Genomic DNA, 21,897 nt, shown 5'->3' with positions numbered 1-21,897 from the left:
AGTGATTTCAATGATTTTTGACTAAAAGTAAATGAAACTCCAAGTTTAGTTTCAACTACCTTAAGGAAATGGTGAAGCAAAAGTCATTCAAGAGCTTGAATAAAATTCACAAGCTGAACTTATGTCATATTTGTGAACATGTGCAGACATGCATTTGTAAAATGAAAATCCAGTCCAAAGTATCAAACTAAAAGCTTAGACTTTCACAATATGCTGGATGTTGGAAAAATTTGAAAAGTTTATTGTTAGATGAAAACATCTAAACATCTAAACATCAACAAACAGCAACACATGACAAAATTATACAATACTAGTTTCTTGTGGCACTTAATTTCAGTATGCCAGGATAACCAGAAGGAGTCTGCAGCTTCTGTCAACATTCTGGTGTGGCTATGAAGTAAACACATATTAATAAAAACATAAAGCAGCTCTCAGACAGGAGTCAGCTCCTAATGTTCACAAAAAGTATTTGGTGCCTCAAGTCTTTTTGGTCATTGCAAGCACATCACTTTGAGATGTATTTGTGGGGGAAAGCGTTAGCAACAAGCAAAATATAAAGGCTTAACTGCAGCTGTGAACAATGAAAAGCCCAGAACTCTGCAAAAAATGAAAATTGTGCCTCAGAAAGTCAAGTAGCACACACATACAAATTGATCAAACTTTGTTGAGATGAAACATGAAAACATTTTTTCCACTTTTATCTTAAACTGGATTGAATTTGTTTTGGCATTGCAAGTGCGGTGTGGTATGGAAATGAGGTGACATATAGCCACAAATGCACTGCTATAAATTTGCAAAGCAAATATCTTACACTATGTTCTTTCATAGAGGATTTGGGACATGTTGGTTTCAAGTAAAATAAAACAAAAATAAAACTAACCCATCCTTAGGCACAAAGATGCAGACCAAAATCAGAAATTTAATAATTTCAGATTCAGTAATATCTTACTAATCCAACAGGGAACCGAGTTAAAAATAAAAAAAGGAATTTAAATGAGTACAAAATGTTAGTAGTATATTTCTTGATATGACAAGAAATATACTTGTCATATACCTAACACCTAACACCATAACCTTATTTGGAACGAACAAAATGTTATATTATCACTATCTAATTATATAAAAAACCCAAGGTGTTAGTTTAGGTGCCTGCAGTTTTACTCATCTATGCATGAAAAACATTTTAAAATCATCTTAAAGTCTGTTTATTTAAAGGTGGTTAATTAAACTACACGCGTCCTCTAAGGACGGAAGTTGCTTTTATGCGTTGTAAGCCGATGTTATGTAATGAATGTTTGTGGCTTGTAAAAACAGTGGAAAGCAGCGGAGTGACATGCCATGACGTTGTCCAACAATGTTTTGGTTCCTGACCATGACGTAAGACACAAAAACATGGTTCCCTTGTTTTGAAGCGTAAAGCGTGCTAAGTGCCTCCTTAACTTTACTACGCATGAGGATGCTTCCCCGAAACTGAGAGGCTGGAAAACGACCCGAAGAGACGATGGCCCAGTCCGTGGAGACGTGTGCTGAAACTGGACGGAGGCTGGTGTGTAGCATCCGCCGCGTTAACGTTAGCTTGTGAGAAGAGAGACTGGGTTAGCTTAGCTAACGTTTGCGACTGAAAACATTGGGGGGTATTTGTCATGTCATGGAAGCTGGTAAAGTTTGGGGGAAACAATAAAAAGAACGGCGTATGCCGAATTGTAGAGACCATAACTTATTTTATTTGTGTAACATTCACCAAGCATTTGAAAACATAAATAAGACAAATTGTTAAAGACGGGTGATTAAGTAGAAACAATTACAGTTATCACCAGCAGCTCCTTTCTCATTCGATAAGCGTCATTAAACGCTCGCAGCGCGAGAAGTCACATTTTACAGTTGTGCTGCTATGGTAACCGAAGTGGTGCTGTAAAAACTGAAATGTTTTACGCGTTAAAGTTAGACACTAAATGAACGTTCAGAGACTCTTTGCTATTCTTTAGTAACCATCTGTGGAGAAGAGTGGGCCTTTTTAGGGATCGCCAGTGGGCTTTTCACGCGTGTCTCTGTTTTTGTCATGTAAATAATGGCATTTTTCAATGGCAGCGCTCCATCTGCCGGAGGATGTACGACGAGAACGAGGATCTGTCTGACGTGGAAGAAATTGTAAACATCAGAGGTTTCAGCGTGGAGGAAAAGCTTGCCAGTGACTGCTATAATTCAGAGTTTGTTCACTTAATGGAGGGCAGAGGTAAAATCATGTCATACAACTTTATTATTCACTTGCAACAAAATACATGACAATTTGACTGGCAAAATATCGTTTTTACAGCAAAAAATATAGGAAGAGATAGCTACATGATTTGGAGTAAAACTGACAATATCCTGTCTTGCAGACTTCACTTATGAATATGTGCAAAGGGAGGCCCTCAGGATACCACTTATTTTTAAAGAGAAAGATGAATTAGGGATCAGGTAAGAAGTGTTCTACACAAAATAACAATTTTGTTACTCCTGAGGTTGTTTTCACTTTCTCTTAAAGTGTTTAATTAAACTATTGTTAACTGGACCACAATACACTTGCAGTAATTATTTAAAGTTGTTCATATTCAAATAACATAACTCATTAAATGTAAACAGATCCTTTTAAAACAACTAAGATGTATTTATATTTGCATTTGTAGTTGTGCAGATCTTTCCTGCAAAAACAGCTGAAAAACAAACAAAATCTCATCAGCATTACTGAGTATTTGTGTGCTTATTTTTTTTTGAAAGGACTGCTATAGTATAGAAGTGAACTTCTAAATTGTGTAATTGTGTCTCATTGTCAGACATGTTTCTTCGATAAGATCTGCTTTTCTATTTTTACAATAGTTTTTTTTTTTTTTTTTTTGCAGAATGCCTGACCCGGAATTTACAGTCAGTGAAATAAAAGGATTAGTTGGTAAGCAGAATGCCACAAATATATATATATATATATATATATATATATATATATATATATATATATATATATATATATATATATATATATATGAAGAAGATTTAATAAAGAAATCATTGCAACTCTGTTTTGACTTCCTGCAAACAAACCAGATCACCACATTAGAAATGACATAAAATTGTTTACATTTTTTCAGTTTGGCCTAATCTAGTGTCTGACAGTGACATATTTTGTAACACAGGATTATAAAGCCGTAGATTCTTTGTACTTAAAGCAGAAAAATGTTGTTGCTTGAAATTATTGGTTGCAAAAGACACTGATATATTTTAATGAAAATTATGGAAATATGTATTTAAATTTTTTAAGTATAACACTGAGATGAAAACTCACACAGGTCTCTGAACTGTGATATGCTATAGAAGAAGTCCCCCTCACTGCTATGATTATAATTTTTTTTGCCATTCTCTTTTTAGTTTCATTAATTTTGAATAAATCAGCCCCATCTAGTGGTGACTCATGTGAATGACACTTTGAGGAACCCCTAATTGGAGCAGATTTACAGTACCCTCAACATTTTCTTACACCTCTAGTAAAGATGTGTAGAAGTGGTAATTACTTTAAGTTTTTTTTCCAGTTGCCTAATCTCACACTGACAAATATCTTTAAGTTGAAAGAGTGAGAACAAACTACTGCAATAAAAGCTGTAGAAATGATAATGATAAATTATCAGTGTCACTGATAATGACAATTGTCTTAATTATGTTTCAAAATTGCAGCTTTATTGCAAACTTTCAATAATCAAAATAAGAAAACGTAAAAGATTTTTGCCTAGATTGTAAGAAAATGACCTTTGTGGTATAAAGTCCCGTGTAATACCACAATTTGTAGTTTTTGTAATAAATCCAATGATGAGTTGATTTGACCTGTTTTGTTGCAGGCAGTCGCAGGTCTGTGGATGTCATGGACGTGAGCACTCAAAAAGGCTCGGAAATGAGCATGGCTCAGTTCGTCCGCTATTACGAGACCCCGGAGGAAGAGCGTGACAAACTCTTTAATGTCATCAGCTTAGAGTTCAGCCACACTAAGCTGGAGCATCTCATCAAACGGCCCACAGTGGTAGGAAATGCATAGTGATATTGTGAAAATGTTCGTAGGCGTTCAGAAACCTCTATGAGCTTGACTGAAAACTTGTTACTCAGGCACAAACGTCCAGTTTTAATCGTTTTTACAGGTGGATCAGGTTGACTGGGTGGACAACATGTGGCCTCCTGATCTGAAGCACAGCCAAACAGAAGCTACCAACATCATTTCAGAGATGAAGTACCCCAAAGTGCAAAGGTAAAACTTTGCTAATGTATCGATTGTAAATACTGTAAAGTATTTCCTTTACTGTTGTCCTCCTTGTTAGTTTCTTATAGTTGGAATGTGTTTTTTGTTTTTTGCAAGTGTAACTGTTTTTGCTGCCATCTTCTAAATGGTTAATATTTGTCCAATTTTTAATTATATGTTTTTTTTTTCCGTAGAACTAAGTATGATCTTATTTTGTTTTCAGGTACTGTTTGATGAGTGTAAAGGGCTGCTACACAGACTTTCACATTGATTTCGGAGGAACTTCAGTTTGGTATCATGTATTCAAGGGACAAAAAGTATGTTTGTGTTTTATCTTCATACCTAAACTATATTAAACTCATACTTAAAGTAAGATTTTGCTTCATGTGGTTTAATAATTGGTAGCCCCAGGTTTTTTTTTTTTTTAACATTATCCCAGTCCATTGCAGTAAAAGCCCCCTGTAACAACACTTCTTTTTGCCAGGTATTCTGGCTTGTGCCTCCAACCCCACATAACCTTGCACTGTATGAGGACTGGGTCCTTTCAGGCAAGCAGAGTGACGTCTTCCTGGGAGACCGAGCTGACGGATGCCAGAGAGTGGAGCTGAAGCAAGGATACACCTTCTTCATCCCATCTGGTGAGCTGATTTAGTTGTTTTTAAGGAGGCAACAGGGACAGTTTAGATACCAGATGAATTAAGAAGTACGCAAAGCCTTTTTACGGTTACTTTGCAGTAAATGCAGAGTTCCTATGGAAGTTGGAGAAGTCTTTAAAAGTCTGGGATTTAATTTGAATAGTAGTGAATCCTTATTGTCCCGGTGTTGGCAGTTTACATATTTAAAGCCTGACCATGGTAAAATGGTAAATTGTGTATGTGTATTTTAAAAACTGGCAACAAAGAGTGACATACTTGGAAATTTTGGGAGTTTGGAAAAGTATGCCTTTTGTAAATAATAATAAAAAAAGTTGTAGCAAACCTGTCTATCCAATGTTTTCCTTCCTTATTGTTTTTATTTTTTATTTTTTTGCAATTTAAGGTTGGATTCATGCTGTTTACACTCCTGTGGACACGCTAGTGTTTGGAGGAAACATTCTGCACAGCTTTAACATCCCCATGCAGTTCACTATCCACGAGATAGAAAACAGGACAAAGGTAGGAGTCTTCATACTGGAAAGCATGGCGATATACCTACCTGCACAGGAAGCTCTGCAGCTTACAATAGATTAATCTCGCTGAAAAGAAACATTTTGAGTTTATTTTAAACTGCAAAAAAGAACTGCTGTCTCCTGTTTATTGGCTTTATAGACTTTAACCCGAATTCCCCAGGAGCTGTTCTGTCTCCTGCTTCAGGATGCAACATAATGTGTTATTTCTATACACGTCTGTGTATAAAAGCAAAATTTTGTGTCTGACATCTCTGATCACCTTCACAAAAAAAAAAAAAAAAAAATGCGATTAGTGTGAAACGTCACCAGTGTGTCGCCAGACTGAGTTTATGTAAGTATAAATTCCTTTTTCCTCTCCTCAGGTTCATTCCAAATTCCGCTTCCCATTTTACTACGAGATATGCTGGTACGTCCTGGAGCGATACCTGCACTGTCTGACCAGGAGGTCCTACTTTACTCACGAGACCCATAAAGAGTCTGTCGGTAAGAACGATCAGTTACTACACCAAAGAAAAAGACAAATGCAAAAAACATATGATTCAATGATGTATAAACTGCTAAAAGCATAATTTTCATAGAATATATAATCCTCCAACCTGTTTGGAGGATTTTTATCACACAGACTGAATACTAGCAGCTGGACTTTTTCTCGTTATGTAAAGCGGAATCCACCAGTCAGGAAATCGTGCAGAAAGGAGGTTCTGCATCAAGTTGGTGTTGGATATCATGTCATTCTGCTTTTGAATTTCATGCCTGAAGTTGATTTTATTTTATTTTTAAAATAAATTGCTGTTGTCACAGTTATTGCCACATAGAATAGTTTTTTTTTTCCTTAATAAATTAAATCAACAAGGGAAAACCCATCGTCTTTAATTTGTCAATTATCTGAAAGATTTAGTTGTGGAGGTGGGAAGCATCTTTGCAAGGTGAAGTAAAAACAAAAGCTGACTCATTTGTAGTGATGTTTGACACGTTCTCAACAAGCGCTATTATTACCTCTGTTTACTTCTAGACTATGAGACAAAGATAAAGACAGAGAGTCCGTCTTCAGACTCCAGGAGCCAGGACATGACCGATGACTCCTGTGGGCCTCCAGTCAGGGACGGCCACGGAGAAAAAACCGAAAGACCGTCTGGAGATGGCCCTTGCTCGCCTGACATCATCAAGGGCTCACTGCTCAAAGCTGCTTTATCTGTCGACTCGGAGGACAGCTGTCATCCTTGCTCCGCCTCTCTAGACTTCCCCAAAACCCCCTCGGATTCTCCAGGCTCTGAGGCTCAGTGGACTCACCTGACACAGCATGAGCTGATCGGGCTCAGGACACTGGTGGAGAAACTGGAATCACTCCCTGAGAATAAAAAATGTGTTCCAGTGGGAATAGAGAGCCCTCAGGGCCTCCTAGATGACATGAAGGTAGAAACAAAACAAAACAAAACAAAAACCCACTGAAATAATTACAGGAGTAGACATAAGTCGGTTTGTTTTCTTCTTTGGCTGTTTAGGTTGTCCTGAAGGAACATGCTGATGATGACCCAAAACTAGCAATCACCGGGGTTCCTGTTGTGCTTTGGCCTAAGAAAGTGTTAAAGGTAAGCAAAACAAACCAGATTTTGTTAATTTTCTATTACATTGTGTCAGCCCTCTTTTACAGACAAATGAGCTGCAGGGCGATGAACTATGCAAAGTGGGAGTGAGTTTTTGATGTACTGAGAAATGTTTAGCTGCGGGACATTTTAAGTTCTGGTGTTCATCTGACTTTTCTTGACTTTAAGATAACGGCTAAAGGAAGATAATAATGTATGGAAGTTTTGTGGTTCTTAAATTTAATGTAAAGGATTTGATCTTCAAGTTTTGTAGGATACCCCAATTAGAATACAATTTAATACGTGGTCATAAACCTGTGGCTGGTTGTCAAAAGAAAAAAAAAAATCCTTGTATTTTAAGTTATTCCTAGGTTTGGTGCTTTACACGGGTTTTTACTAAATGTAGGACAGTCTGTCAGAGCTGATCAGTCACATTTGTGTTGCAAAAAGCTTAATAGTCTACAGAAGATTGCAGAAGCACTTATTACTGCTCTTTAATTTGGGAATAAGCATGTTTTTCCTCCTCTGAGTTCTGCGTATCGGACATCTCAATCCGAGTCCAGAGGGTGACAGCGATCCTTTAAAATCCTGTAGGCACGTTGTACACTGCGGCGGTCACAGAAGGCAGGCAGGTTCTGACAGGACAGTTTTGGTGATGTCCAATCTTGAAGGGAAGTTGAGCAGAACCAGCCAGTGAACGGGAAAATGAGAATATTTTCCATGAAAAGCATGATAAAAAGCTCTTAAAGTGGACGGTGGTGATGCAGCCTCTGCCAGCTGTCGTTGCCTGTCGGAGAATGTGACCAAATCTCGTTCAGTTCTCCTAAGACCCTTTGTAAACGACGAAATGAGGAGCGTTGTTGTTGTGACGACGTGTTGAAGGCGGAGTGTCAGAAAGAGCAGACGCTTCTTAAAAAGATGGAGGCCAATTTCCAGGGATCAAATTACAACATTAACTTTCTCTTAAGTCAAGTTTGATATATATGCTGCCTTTTTATAACAACTTAAGGCAACAAAGTTGCTTTACTGTGCAATAAAGTAGCACTATGTGCCTTGAAAATACATCATACTGCAATTAATTTGTGTTAATCTGTGATATGTAAAAACAAAACAACTCCTACCTTAACAATAACAATGTCGGTATCGTCTTCATTTTCTTATCGGGACACTTTATAGTAAAATTACTTACTTACTTACTTAAAAGCTTATGCAGGTGCTTGTTTTGAATAGTAATTGGCAGATCAGTTCTTAAGCTGCTAGGGAAAGTGTTGTTTATGCATCTCAAGATAATTGTCATGTGGATGTTTTGCTCATAAAGTTTCTGCTGGTCCCATCAAGCCTCTGGATCACCCCGCCACCCACTTGCTGTCCCTTGAAAGGCCAGCTGCTGGTCCCGGGGCCCCTTTGTGTTTGCCTTTTGTAATGAGATGCCATCTGGCTCTATTGGTTGTGCACAAGCCTGCTCTTCTGTCCTTATGATGCGCAGAATGAATATGACAACACTTTTGCCGCTTCCTCTTTTCTCATTGGACCGAGGCGTACGCCCCCAGTTCATATTCTGATGCTCAGCCGCCTGCCATTGGCTCGGCGCTTTGCAGCAACACCCCCTTGCTTCCATGGAGCAGATCCATATTAATGAGGGAGAATTGTGTGCGTGTGTGTGTGAGTGAGTGAGTGAGTGAGTGTGTGTGTGCGCGCTTCCTACATCTGCTTGTGGTATTGTGAAGCTTTAGAGCAGGAGGGAGGGCTGTAGGCCTGACAGCAGTAGCAGGAGTAGAAGGAGGAGGAGGTGGAGGAGGAGGAGGAGGAGACTGCAGCCATGTCAGTTTGCTATGAGCTGGACGGCATCTGAAAACAAGCCATGGCCATGTCGCTGAGCGCTGATGATGAGGACTACGACTCAGACTCTGAGCAGGTTAGCACACTGACGCCCTGCAGGCAGGCAGGCACAGCGAGCCAACTGGAGGAATGTTTTGTGTTTACGCTTGTGTGGAACATCACAGAGCAGTGGGGAAATTGAGCTTGTTTGAGACAAAAGCATGGATTCAGTCTGCCCTCAGTGCTCAGTCTTTGATTTGAACCTTCTTTATAGTTTTCTTATTTGTGTGTTTATTGCAGAGAAGATAATTGGTGTTTTTTTTTTTTTTTTTTTTTACTGTTAAAATCTTTTGGCGGTCGCCTTATGATGCTGATTCATTTCGGATTTTGTGGCCTGACGGCGAAAATATTGAACTCTGTTAATATTTCAACATGTGTCATATATTATTGCACCCATTTGCACGGGTAAAAATGGTAGCTGTATCTGTGACAGAACTTGCTTGCAAATTTTTGTTGATGTAAATGATTTTCCTACTCCACTGCTCACCTCAGCGCCACACTCCTCCCTCACTTAAAATCTGTGACCGCATTTGAATGAAACAAAACACTGAGCGCTGATGAACGAGTCCATCTTGTTCTGCTGTCAAGTAGAACAAGTCACATGACCTTTCCAAAATTGATTCCAGTCATTTACACACACGCACCCACACACACGCGCGTTCTTTAAGTTAGTAGCCTTAAGGCCAAAAACTGTTCAGAGGGTGATTCGGGCTCTGAAACGGAAACTTTAGGAACAATTTGAGCAACTTGTGTTGAATTTAGTGACATCACCTGCAGGTTTTAAATGTTGCCACCACAGCAGTTTTAGTTTTTTTGGTCGTTTATTCCGATAAATGTTGAAACTGTTAGTATCTATTCCAATTTTTGCAAAAATGTTATCAACGTGTTTTTTTCTTTGAACCTCTACTGCTGGTATACGATCATTGAAGTTTGTTGTTGCCCTTAGGTTTGTAATTGTCTGTATATGTCTTATGCTTGTTCTCATTATCTACTTTACATTGACGTTTGTGTTCAACTTGATGAACGTGGAGTTCTTGGTCATTTCGTTAATCGTAGCAGCTGTTCTATTAAAATGTTTCCCAGCAGAATAAGCTCTCAAGAAACTGCTAACTAGTCCGATGTTCTTGTATTTTTATTGTTGATAAAGACTGAACTGTAGCCCGTTTGTAGTTTGTCAATAAAATAATAAAAATAGTTATTTTTCTGCTAAAATCTAAGACCACTTTTAATTCTCTGTGCATCAGCCGTTTCTGCTGACAGGACACAAGACGGGATCAGTCTGTCTTCTATCTTGCCTCTTGAACTTGTAGTCTAATTACCTGTTTTATTTACCTGTAATACACTGTGATCATTAGATAAGTAGCTGCTTAACATCCACCTGAGTATCTGTCAGGCTGTAACTATTCAGGACTGGTCTCTGTTGCTTGGTTATCTGGTCCCTCCCTCTTGTTAATCCCCCTAAAAAAAACTCCAGGGCAGATTGCACAACCCCCCAGTTCTTCAATATCTCACATTAATCCTGTCTGCCTACCACATATCTGACGGTCCGTGTCAGTCTGTTTCATGGCTGCTCTAAATTATCATTACGTGCCCAAAATTTACCACACTCACTTTTTCCCCCCCTCTTGGAGGCTCTCTAGTTACAGTCCTCATTGGTTACAAGTGTGTGTGTGTCATACACTGTTCTGTTAGGGAACGGGACGCGGCTGTTGCTATGCTGACACCAGGAAAATCTGCACTGCCGATGTAACTGAAGGAATCCAGGCTTCGTCTCCAATAGCTGCAGTGTTTTTCACCTCTTGCTCTTATTTATTTACCCCCCCCCTCCCATTCTGCTGCTCAGTGTCTCTCGTGTGTGATGGTGGGGAGCATCGAGTGGATTTTCTGATTAAAAAGAACAACCACTGAGCCGCCAAAGGAGGAGAATTACAGCACAGAAACAATAATGGTCAAAGATTTTATAATCTCCATTGGCCAGATGTTTAAAATAGAGCAGAGATTATTACGAGTGCGTGTCTTCTGTGTGCTCTGGGAGACAGAACAATGTGTCTTCCTCATGCAGCATGTGTGAAATGTGGCTGTGAGTGCAGCTTCTCTTTGAAGAAGAAACATGCAAGGCAGCGAGAGGCTAAATTTGGATGGTGCCTTCAGGGACGTTTTTTGATGATTGTTTTTGTTCTTCTGTTCAGTCCTGTAAGAGGCACAGAATATGTGTTTAAAACCAGCCCCATCTGGTCAGGTTTGTTTTCTGTGGATAAATATTAACGCATATCATCCCTTTATTTATGTGTACATTCTGATATTATCCTAGAGAGGGAAAGTGCAAAAAAAAAAAAAAATGCTGTTCAGCACTTACATCATCTTATTTGAATATTAGATTTGCAGTTATGCAGAGCTTTCCGAAAGGTTTCACACCTCTTCATGTTTTAAATATTACAGCCTCAAACTTCAATGTGTTTTACTGGGATTTCAGGTGAGGAAAACATAACTCTTTCAGAATGTTGTTTGGTGTCAAATTATTTGAGAATATGTGGAAAGATTAGAGACTTTCCACGCAGTTTGAACAACTTTGAGCTACTTTGCAAATTAAATAGACAACAATGTTAGTTTCTTCATGTCCAATACCAGAAGAGACGCACACCCCAATAAGATTAAGATTTAATTGTTGCAAAACGTGGTTCTACAAAGTAGTGAGTCAAAGGAATTAAGCACAAATGCATGCTACACTTTTTAAAGTTATATGAGTTTATGGTCTATGTACAGTGCTTGGTTGAAAAGTAACCAAGCATGAAAAACTTGAAGTAGTATGAACATTTTTGCAGAACTTAAATGTACTAATGGGCTTTACGTTACCTGTTATGATGTTTTCTTAATGATGTATTCTTTGAGACAATTGGATATTAATTATTAATTGTAAAGCTTCTTTCTTATCTCTACATTGATGTGATTAAACTTGGAGCTTTTATCCCACATGATTCACTGCAGGCTTCATGTTGAGCAGCGTGACACCAACACATACCACCAAAGTAAAACTTCTGCTTCATTTTTTTTTTGTTAACCCGCTCGTCACTGTATACCCCTTTTTTTGCCCTTATAGCCCCGGCCTCCCAACCGGCCGAAACCTAAGATGGCAGCGTCTCCCGCATCAGCAGTCAAGCTGTCGGCCAGCCGGGGAACGTCTGGTGCCAGGAGAAGAAGGACGCGTTGCCGAAAGTGCGAGGCGTGTCTGCGGACGGAGTGTGGAGAGTGCCACTTCTGTAAAGACATGAAGAAGTTTGGAGGGCCGGGGCGAATGAAGCAGTCTTGCATCATGAGGCAGTGCATTGCTGTGAGTACAGGATGCTGGGAGCGCTCGTTTTTATTTAGAGATGATGTTTGGCTCGCTAGCTTTCTGATGCGACGTGACACAGTTGGCAGCAGTTTTGTATCTGTTTGATAAACAAGGAAGGGTAATAAACCCATCTTTGCATAAAGACTGATAATTAATTGGAGAAACAATAAAGGCAGATGGATGAGCATGTTGTGAGAGGCTGGTGGTCGGTACAATTTTAGATGCTGTACCGTTTTACCGTTTTATGAAGAATGTCCATAGATGTTGGTTCACAGGTGTATTTTTGTGTCCTGACTTCCTCAAAGGCTTCTTGATGAGTGTTTGGTGAAATGCTGTTTGTATGTTTCAGAACCATGGACAGAGAAATATACACAAACTGGGCTTGCATTTGCAGCTTAGACCAGTTTTCTAAGACTTTTTAGTTTCCAACTCACTAAATAATACTTTCAAAGATTTATGACATTGAGTATTACTTTTTGAAGGATACACATGTTTTTAATAAGCCTCTTAGACGAGCGCAAAATGACATCACAAACAGCCACAGTTCTGCTGTTTTAAGCTATATATGACTGCTTTTATTTAAAAAAAAATCCCTTATTGTGGCAAAATGTATGCTATTAGCAATAGTTTTAGAATAAACGTGGTTAGAATGCAGTCTGGGAATGTCTGCAAAAGTATCACATTTCATTTAAAGGATTTTATGAATCTGACTAAATATAGAGGAAGAAATTAAGAGAGTGGAAAAAATTGTCCGACTTTATTCCCTATCCTATAATCATTGTCGTATGAGTCTATCTGCCTTTTTTTCTGCTTATTCAAAGCCAGACCTTTAGGAAAACGTCTGCGTTAAAAAAAGATTTTATATTTATATTTTTTTTTAAATAGGTCAAAATGGATGGAAACAATCAAAGCATAGAATGTGTATATGAACCCTGAATCAAATTTAACACTCAGGTTATGGAGATGCTTCACTGTGGGAACCTCTACTTTAAACAATCTCACCAGCTGAGATGAGTCACAAGATTGTGCGAACGTCTCAGCATTGTTCCAAATCACCCACAGACAACAAAAGCCTTAGTTTGTTTTCTGATGATGCATAATCGTGTGTACTTGACCACAAGGCCAAATACCAGGGTGGCAACAGCCTGTTGCAGGGCAGAGTTTCCCAAACCTGGTCCTAACGACACACTGACCTGCAGGTTTTAGATGTTTCCCTGCTTCAACAGACGATTGCAATTCAGCAAAACCCTGTTTATCAGCCATCAACTGAAATCATGTGAAATCAGATGTCCTGATTATCTCCTTGTATGGGTTTCCTCAGCCGGTCCTGCCCCACACAGCCGTGTGTCTTGTCTGTGGAGAAGCTGGGAAGGAAGACACAGTGGAGGACGAAGAGGAGAAATTCAACCTGATGCTCATGGAGTGCTCCATCTGCAACGAGATTGTTCATCCGAACTGTCTCAAGGTAAACCGATCGGCATCAGTATGGTCAAATATAAACTCCGAAAAAAACAATATCCTTTTCATGCTATAGACAGCTGTCAAATAATAAATCCTGATTTCATTTAGGTTAAAGATTCGAGTGGATTAGTCAATGATGAGCTGCCAAACTGTTGGGAGTGTCCAAAGTGCAACCATGCAGGGAAAACTGGGAAAGTAAGCATCACTGTGGACTGGATTCCGCTTATGTTCACTTGATCAATTTGCAAAACAGCTGAATTCATCTGCACATGTCAGAGCCAGAGAAATAAAGTTGTCCTCTCTTTTCCTTCCAACCTTTTGGCCACAAAGCAAAAAAGGGGGCCAGGATTCAAGTACGCATCAAACCTTCCTGGCTCCCTTCTCAAAGAACCGCGCTTAAACCGAGACTCAAAGGAGGAGCCCGAGCCGCTGCCCCCGCCGCCGCCGCCGCCACTGCCGCCCCCGCTGCCGCTGGTGATGGCAACGACACCTGTTACCCCGCTGACGACCTCGTCCGCTGTGAAAAGAAAAGCGGAGCGGGAAGTAGCCTTGAAGAAGAACGACGAGGAGCCGCCAAAGAAACGTCCGCCCCTGCTGGCTCTGGATAGCTTACCACGAACACGGCTTGACGATAATCCGTTAAGGAAGAAACGGAAACTGTTTGATACGAATGATGAACCCATTATGTTGAAAAAGAAGGTAAGACCCTTATTTTTTTACACTAACCTTTACATATGTTATTATTAAAATTTGATATTGCTGTGCTGGAGTTGTTCTAAAGGATTGAGGCCTTTGTTATATGATTTGATAGATTTGTTTTAGAGCTGTAAAGTAACATTGCATTAAAACGTAACTTTCTCTTCTCTTTCTCAGAAAAAGCTTTTAAAAACAGATGATCAATTTAGTCCGAAGCCTTTGCAACAAATCAAGACAGAGAACGATCACAGGGAGGAAGATGAGGGACACTGGGATCATGAAGAAGATATTTTATCCTTGGAACGAATGCATTTTATTAAGAGGAAGAGTGAGTGTGACAATGAGGACCAAGACGAGGACTCGGAGGAAGAGGAGGCCTCAGCTAAAGAGAGAGATGATAAAGCCAAGGCACTCGTGACTCCCCTGCTAAGAACATCCTCAGCCAGAGAAGGTGACCACTCATCCTCCAACTCTCCCAGAGCCGGACCGAGCAGCGAGTCAGGAGACGGCCAGGAGAAGAGCTCTGGTCCGCTCAAAGCCCGCCATCAGCGCCGGCGTCTTCCAAACAAAGGACTGAGCAAAGAGTTGAGCCAAGAGATCCTCAAGATGGAGGACTCTCTGAGCAACCAGAAGCACAGCGCGGAGAAGATGGAGAGCAACGGTCACTATCGCAGGCCGCTCAAAAATGAAGATTTCATAGCCAATCAGAACTGCAAGCCTATAAAAACCGAAGAGACTCAGAATCGTAGAGCTCCGAAGCTGGAGGACAGTGTGGCCAGCTACCACAGACAGCCGCTGAAAACCGAGGACTGCTCGGGCAACCAGAATCACAGCCCAGTAAAGCCAGAGCCGGGGAGCGAAGCGGACGAGCAGAAACCAAGATGGCCGCTCAGCAATGGCAGCAGCGACCTGGGTGACTGGCTGCGACACCGGGGAGGTCGGGAGGTCAACGGGACGCCGTGCGGTTACTCTCCTCTCAGCTGGAACAGAGGAGCGCCGATTACACCGATATGTCCGCGTCCGCTCCCCCGCCGGTCGCCTCCGAAGTGCGTTCAAATGGAGCGCCACGTCATTCGACCCCCTCCCATCAGCCCCCCGCCCGACAGGCTGCCGCTGAACGACGGGGAAGCCCACGTGATGCGTCGCGAGGCGTGGATGAAAGTGTTCAGTCACCTCCCTCACAGGGATCTCTGCGTCTGCATGCGTGTCTGCAGAGCGTGGAACAGATGGTGGGTATGAGACGAACTGTCCCGCTGGAAACGTTCAAACGGGAACGCGCGGCAAACTCACGGGTCGCGTCTTTCCTGTCACAAACCAGGTGCTGCGATAAAACCCTGTGGAAGCAGATCAGCCTGAACCGCTGCAAGTCGATAACGCCGCTGATGCTGAGCGGCATCATCCGGAGGCAGCCGGTGGCTCTGGACCTCAGCTGGACCAACATCTCCAAAAAGCAGCTCAGCTGGCTCATCAACAGGCTTCCTGGTAAGAGGATTTCATCGGAGTGTAAAACTTAAGGATCTTTTTCGAGAAGACTTTTGATCTGTGACATGTTCTGCATGCCACAGCAGTCAGTAGGAAGGTGTCAGTAGAGAATGGGTACTGAGGCTGAACCAACGCTGTCCACACCTCAGGTCTACCCGAGGAGACAATCAAGCCATGACAAGAAGGGATTTGTCAGATTTTATCCTCTCAGCTGGATGTACTTGTAACTAACTTACAAGTACATTTTCAGAAAGATATAGGAGCTTGTTTTAAGTCAATAATACTTAATATTTGCACAAAAAACTAGACTAAAAATACTTGGTGAGATTTTGTGTTTTTGTAGTGTGTAGGTGTCCGATTATGAGAAATACACTGATGAACAGAAGCAGATGTAGATGTTACTGAGCCTGACACTAATTTTGTGTCTTTTGTTCAGGTGAACGATTGTAACTTGCAGGACATGTCCCTTTGGTTCCACAAATCCAGGTGTACGCTGGTGTACGCCTCATAGGACTCACTTGTATGAGTTGCATGACAAAAGCCATAGAAATCTTGTTCGTAGTTGTGAACTATGATCTGAAAGGGGCTAAAATCTGCAGTGATCTTATAGAATTGTAAATGAAACCAGAGTCAGACTGCATTTCTCCTCCGTTCTCCTTAAAGGCATTGCTGTCAGATGCTCTTCAGGTTGTAGATATTTTCCAGCTGCACTGTGCCGCAGCAGGGAGCATTGTTGCCAACAAGAAGGCCTTGAGTTTGAATCCCAGCCTGAGGTCTTTCTGCACGTTTGCATGCTCTCTCTGGGTACTCCAGCTTACAAAACACACAACTCTCTCGGGTTAGGTGGTTTCTCTAAATTGCCCTTAGATATGAGTGTGTGTGTGTGTGTGTGTGTGTGTGTGTGTGTGTGTGTGTGTGTGTGTGTGGTTGTCTGTCCTGTGTGTCTCTGTGATGAGCTGGCAACCTGTCCAGGGTGTGTCCGCGCCTCTCGACAAATAAACCCTGGACAACGGCACCAGCTGTGCTAAGATCCGGGAAGGACAAGCGGGTACAAACAGTGAGTGGATGTCCACACCTGGTTTAACTTGTATATACAAAACTCCTTACAGTAGCTCACTAAACATTTGTCTTGAAGTGAAGACGAATTGTGGCCTACCCATTATGTTAGCAAATCACATTTTAGTCAAACTGTGCAGACACTACAGAAGAGGGGAAACAAATGATGGTTCATACCGTGTCTGTTTTTGCTTTCAAAAACGCTGCACTCCATCAGCGGAGCTCCTGACTTTGTACCATGCACAAGCACTTTTTGCTTGTGCATGCAGAGAATTTAATAAATGGAACCAGGAATGTGATTTTATCCATGAAATGTGCGCTCCATAATCTCATCGGTGAAACCTCAAACATGGTTAAAGCTGCGTACTGTGAACCTCTGCAACATTTGTCTTGATACAAACACCAATGTCCCCAACTACACTGGTGCACACCTGAATAACCGGGAGTGCACTGATACGCAGTTCCTTGCAGTAGTATTTTTCCACATTTTTTCCACGTTATTATCACAAACTTTCATGTATTTTATTGGGATTAAAGGATAAAGCCAAACGCATAAAAGAAGCTAATCTGGTCAGACGAGTCAAAACCAAACACTCCATATAAACACGAACACACCCCGACTACGACACACTTGCTTTTCCAAGGATTTGTAACGGATAAAAATGAAGTCTCCAGGTGTGCAAATTTGACCCCAAAACACTTGCAGTTGTAATTGCAGCGAAAGGTAGAATGCGAATGGATATCACAATTTTCAGATTTTATTTATATAAAGAAGTGTGTATTTTTTGTCTTGCTTTACGTCGATCTCGCACTCAAAATCCAAATAGTATAGATATAAGTATGTGTTTGTAACAGTTGTGTTGTCAAAATGTGAAAAGGCTGCAGGGATGCGATTGTTGTGCGAAGGCACCATGGGACACGGCCATGGCAAAAAGTTGTCAAATAAAGAAGATGTAAAACTTCACCTCGGTGCCTCTGTGGGTCAAAACAACACCAAACCTGCAGAGAGCAAGTTGAGGAAACTTACAGTGACTGTCCAGGGCCTCTTCAGTTATGCGTAGGGAAAAAATGTACCAAAAAGAAGCAAACTCAATTTTTAAATAATCTGAGAAGAGAAGTTATCATCATTGTAAATGCTTTTTCTCATGAAGGGAATCAAATAATGTACTTCATGAAGCAACTTTGTGCAAACTATTTACTATTTTACTGTAGGAAAGGTTTATGAATCGTTACGGCTCTCCCTCACCGTTAGTCTGCCTGACGTGCATGTGAGCTGGTTTACACAGGAAATCCTAACAATGTCTTTAGAATGACTCTTCGATACGCAGTATATTTTTCTGTACCTGTAGGAAAACAAGAGGAGGTGCTCAAAATGTAACTATATATTTCTAAATTCTTGCCCTGCAGGTTTGCGCGTGTTGCTCCTGTCAGGCTGCTCCTGGGTCGCCGTCTCTGCCCTGTGCACCTCCAGCTGTCCTCTGCTGCGAACGCTGGACGTTCAGTGGGTCGAGGGCCTGAAAGACGCCCAGATGAGAGACTTACTGTCGCCGCCGACAGACAACAGGCCAGGTATCAACGCTTCTTAAGAAATCGGTTCCACAGAACCATCTGAACATCCTCGCTGTTGTTACCCAGCCTAATCATTTCCCTCAGATGTTGAAGTTCCTTTCATTATGCTCCAGGTCAGCTGGACAACCGGAGTAAGCTGCGTAACGTGGAGGAGCTCCGGCTGGCCGGACTGGACATCACCGACACGACTCTGTGCCTCATCATCCGTTACATGCCTCTGTTATCGAAGCTGGACCTCAGCTACTGCAACCATGTCACCGACCAGTCCGTGAACATCCTGACCGCTGCAGGGACAACCACCAGAGACTCGCTCACTGACATCAACCTGTCAGGTACCAGAATCTCTCTTTTACAGGCTGGAAATCTCAGCTTATTTCACATATGCAGTTCACTGGCGTGTGAGTTAAAATATTAGGTTTATAAGTTAAGCAAACGTGTCAGTTGGAATTGAGGTTAAAAAAAATATATATATATTTTTGAGCATTTTGAGCCACTGCTGACTGACATGTTTCTGAAAAATGTGAAACATCATTTAAAAAAAAAGTAAAATAAAAAATAGTGTGATAACTATTAACTACTGAAAGATTAGATTTTGTTTCATTTTATGAACATGTTAAATGTTAAACACCAGGAACTCTGAGAAATCAAATCGAAAGAGAGCATTGATGTTGTTTTAGTGCAAACAAAGTGAATTATCCAGAAACAGAATTTAGTTCATTAAGAACTTTCTAGTCAGAGTCAGATTCTCCTCGATGTTAATATCTGTGGAAATGTTTTCTTAACAAAGTCACTAGTGCTACTATTGTTGACAACACTGACATTTACGATGAAGGAAGTTTAAGTCAAGCATTTTTTAAAATCCTATCTGCTAGTTTAATTTAGTTTAGTTCATCTATAAGTCTAGAAAGTGGCATCTTGGGATTCCCAAGTTTTAATTAAGCAATATCTTTAAGCCAGGAAGTAATCTTTTTTTGTCCTACCATCACAAAGATAAACATAAAATAAATAGGATTTAATTGAATTGAGCTTTTTAGTAACAAATGATTATCAGAATGTGTGAATGAGCACCTTTGGCGAACTGTTTTGTACGGTGAAAGTTCTGTAATGCTGTGGGCCCGTTTCTCCTCTAAGGGTCTCGGGAACCTTGTAACCTTTAAAATACGTGGACTTTTTAAGTACAGCTCTAGCCTTAAAACCAAAATCAGGTCATCACAAGACATGCACATATATCCTTCATGTCAGAACACTTCTGCACCTTTTTTCTGATTTCTCACCCTGCGCCTCCCTCCCTCCCTTTGCAGTCTGTAACAGGGTCACCGACCAGTCGCTGACCTATTTCAAGCGCTGTGGAAGCATCTGTCACATCGACTTGCGCTACTGCAAACAGGTGACCAAGGAGGGCTGTGACCAGTTCGTCGCCGAGATGTCGGTCAGTGTTCAGTTTGAGCTCATAGAGGACAAACTGCTGCAGAAGATCAGCTAGGAGCGGGAGAGACTGTGATAAAACTACCGTCCACTTGGAGGCAGCAGACGGCTTTGTGACGGAGACGCAGGACCGACAGGCGGACGGTAAATACGTCTGGAAACTGACGTGCTGCTGAGCCAGAATGTAAAAATGGAGGTCCCGTCCAGCTATGGCAATATTACATTAAATGTTTTTTGTTGTTGGCGCCTGTTTATGACTTATTTATTGATAAACTGTTTGCATATTCTATCACAGCTATCCTTCGGTGTTTATAGACTATTTTGCTCCAATGCAATAACCTTTGCATTATAAATCACTATTTTTGTATCAGAAAGTCTTTCTTACATTTACGTGCAATATAAAATGCACCAGTGTATAGTATCATATTGCCAAAACAAGGAAAAAAAAAAAAAAAAGATAATCAGTTGGCATTGTTGTTCAGCTCTGTGGAGTTACGGCAAAAATCAGTTGTTGGGAAGGTAATTAGTGTTTGTACGGTTGTTTTTACACTTTATTGAATGTGCCTGGATCTGTTTTTTTCTTCTTCTATTAGATAAAGCTACTGTAAAAAGAAAAAAGACAAAAAGTTTTCCAATATAAAGACCATATTTGGATCAGGTACTGTACCTGTATGTATGTTTCAAAGCTTAAAACTTATTTGCACTCATGAGGTACACACGAATACACGAATGTATTCCTGCATACGCTACGTTGTACAGTGTATAAAGCCTATTTTTTCAACACTAAAACATTCTGCTGAGTAATTTTACCGACTGCTTGCGTTCGACTCGGTGGCTCTGCATTAAGACGTCAGTGAGCAGTCGCCTCTCTGCCACCTCTCCTGCTGGAGCTTTCTAGACGAAAGCGCTTTAGCTCTGCATGCGGCAAAGAAATGTTTACATCCATCTTTAGATTTAATAATATTTTGACATTACTAAATCTAGGCCTTAGTGGAGCCCCTTAGGTTAAAATAAGCAGTGCTGAATCATATTAATCTGCAAAGACTGAAAAATAAAATAAAATAGAAAGGAAAGTAATTTGTCTAAAGTATGTATGAAACCGTCATTTTAAATAATAAACCAACAAGGCGGTTTTTCATTCACTTTTATTCCAAAAGTATGATTATTCTGGATTTCAGCATTAAGGCAGATTTGGTTTCCATCTGCTGCAGTTGAAGCTTTCAAATAAATAAATAAATAAATAAATATTCATGCTAAATTCATGACAGCCAAGCACATTGGTCTGAGGATAAGTTTCAAGGTTTTACTTTATGATCTCTTTTATCTTTAACACCAAGAGACGTATTACCGTTTATCATGTGGGAACAAATATATTAACAAAATACTTCTTTATTTGCAACATTTTACAGAAGTGTATTTTACATTTGCTTTTGGTTTGTAACACTGAACAATTTTAGTTTTCATGCAAACTGTATTTTGTTTTTCTTTTTTGAAACGGTTCTCCTTTTTGTGGAAAGATTTTGTTTTTATAAAATGTCAGTCTATGTTTACAGTTTAGCAGCATTACTTTTAAAGATTCATTTTTTAAAAGACTGTCTCTGTGAGATTTTTTTGTATATTACCTTAGATCAGTCTATCTGTTCAAAACATACGTGTAAATCTTATAGAAAATCTTTGAGATATTAAATTCACTATGAACAATGAGGTCTTAAATTTTCATTTTTTGTCTAAAGGTTTCACAAATCATAACTTGGGAACAATTATTTATACATTTATTTATTTTTTACATAGGATTGGGTTGGTTAGGGCCAATATATTGTCTATTTTTTCTATTTATTAAGATTATAACAAACATTTGTTTGAGATAAATGAAAACAGGCATAAATAATCATCAACTCAAACTTGTGCACCAATTTATTTAGTTTTTTTTAATATTGACGTTTGATTTAATGCTGATAATTAAATGAACTCTACAGAGAAATGAATAGCAGAC

General features: G+C 40.2%; 1 protein-coding gene across 2 annotated transcripts; it reads left to right on the top strand.

Moving 5' to 3' along the window:
* Window positions 1-1,334: 1,334 nt before the first annotated feature.
* On the top strand, window positions 1,335-20,954 carry kdm2bb (lysine (K)-specific demethylase 2Bb). 2 transcript variants are annotated; one of them, XM_015055042.1, is made up of 21 exons: window positions 1,335-1,546; window positions 2,089-2,233; window positions 2,379-2,457; window positions 2,880-2,926; window positions 3,864-4,042; window positions 4,158-4,264; window positions 4,479-4,572; window positions 4,740-4,893; window positions 5,294-5,409; window positions 5,786-5,906; window positions 6,436-6,836; window positions 6,926-7,012; window positions 11,982-12,212; window positions 13,537-13,680; window positions 13,785-13,871; window positions 14,007-14,375; window positions 14,550-15,601; window positions 15,691-15,854; window positions 18,318-18,479; window positions 18,593-18,811; window positions 19,781-20,954. In XM_015055042.1, the coding sequence occupies exons 1-21, from the start codon at window positions 1,502-1,504 to the stop codon at window positions 19,960-19,962; spliced, it is 4,185 nt and encodes a 1,394-aa protein (XP_014910528.1). In that variant the 5' UTR covers window positions 1,335-1,501; the 3' UTR covers window positions 19,963-20,954. The 2 variants fall into 2 exon arrangements, with proteins under 2 accessions (XP_014910528.1, XP_014910527.1); XM_015055041.1 differs by having other exon boundaries at window positions 13,998-14,375.
* Window positions 20,955-21,897: the final 943 nt, after the last annotated feature.

Source organism: Poecilia latipinna, unplaced genomic scaffold (assembly GCF_001443285.1).
Source record: "Poecilia latipinna isolate Pla-1442-1.1 unplaced genomic scaffold, P_latipinna-1.0 Scaffold1291, whole genome shotgun sequence".
In the NCBI taxonomy this organism is placed as follows: Eukaryota; Metazoa; Chordata; class Actinopteri; order Cyprinodontiformes; family Poeciliidae; genus Poecilia; species Poecilia latipinna.
The sequence above is the reverse complement of the archived record's forward strand: the minus strand, read 5'-3'. Positions and strand labels throughout refer to the sequence as shown.

Coding starts and splice junctions, on each gene's coding strand:
- kdm2bb (XM_015055041.1), top strand. CDS start 1,502: ATGGCCCAGTCCGTGGAGACGTGTGCTGAAACTGGACGGAGGCTG. Junction 4,894..5,293: donor CACCTTCTTCATCCCATCTG/GTGAGCTGATTT, acceptor TTGCAATTTAAG/GTTGGATTCATGCTGTTTAC. Junction 12,213..13,536: donor TCATGAGGCAGTGCATTGCT/GTGAGTACAGGA, acceptor GGGTTTCCTCAG/CCGGTCCTGCCCCACACAGC.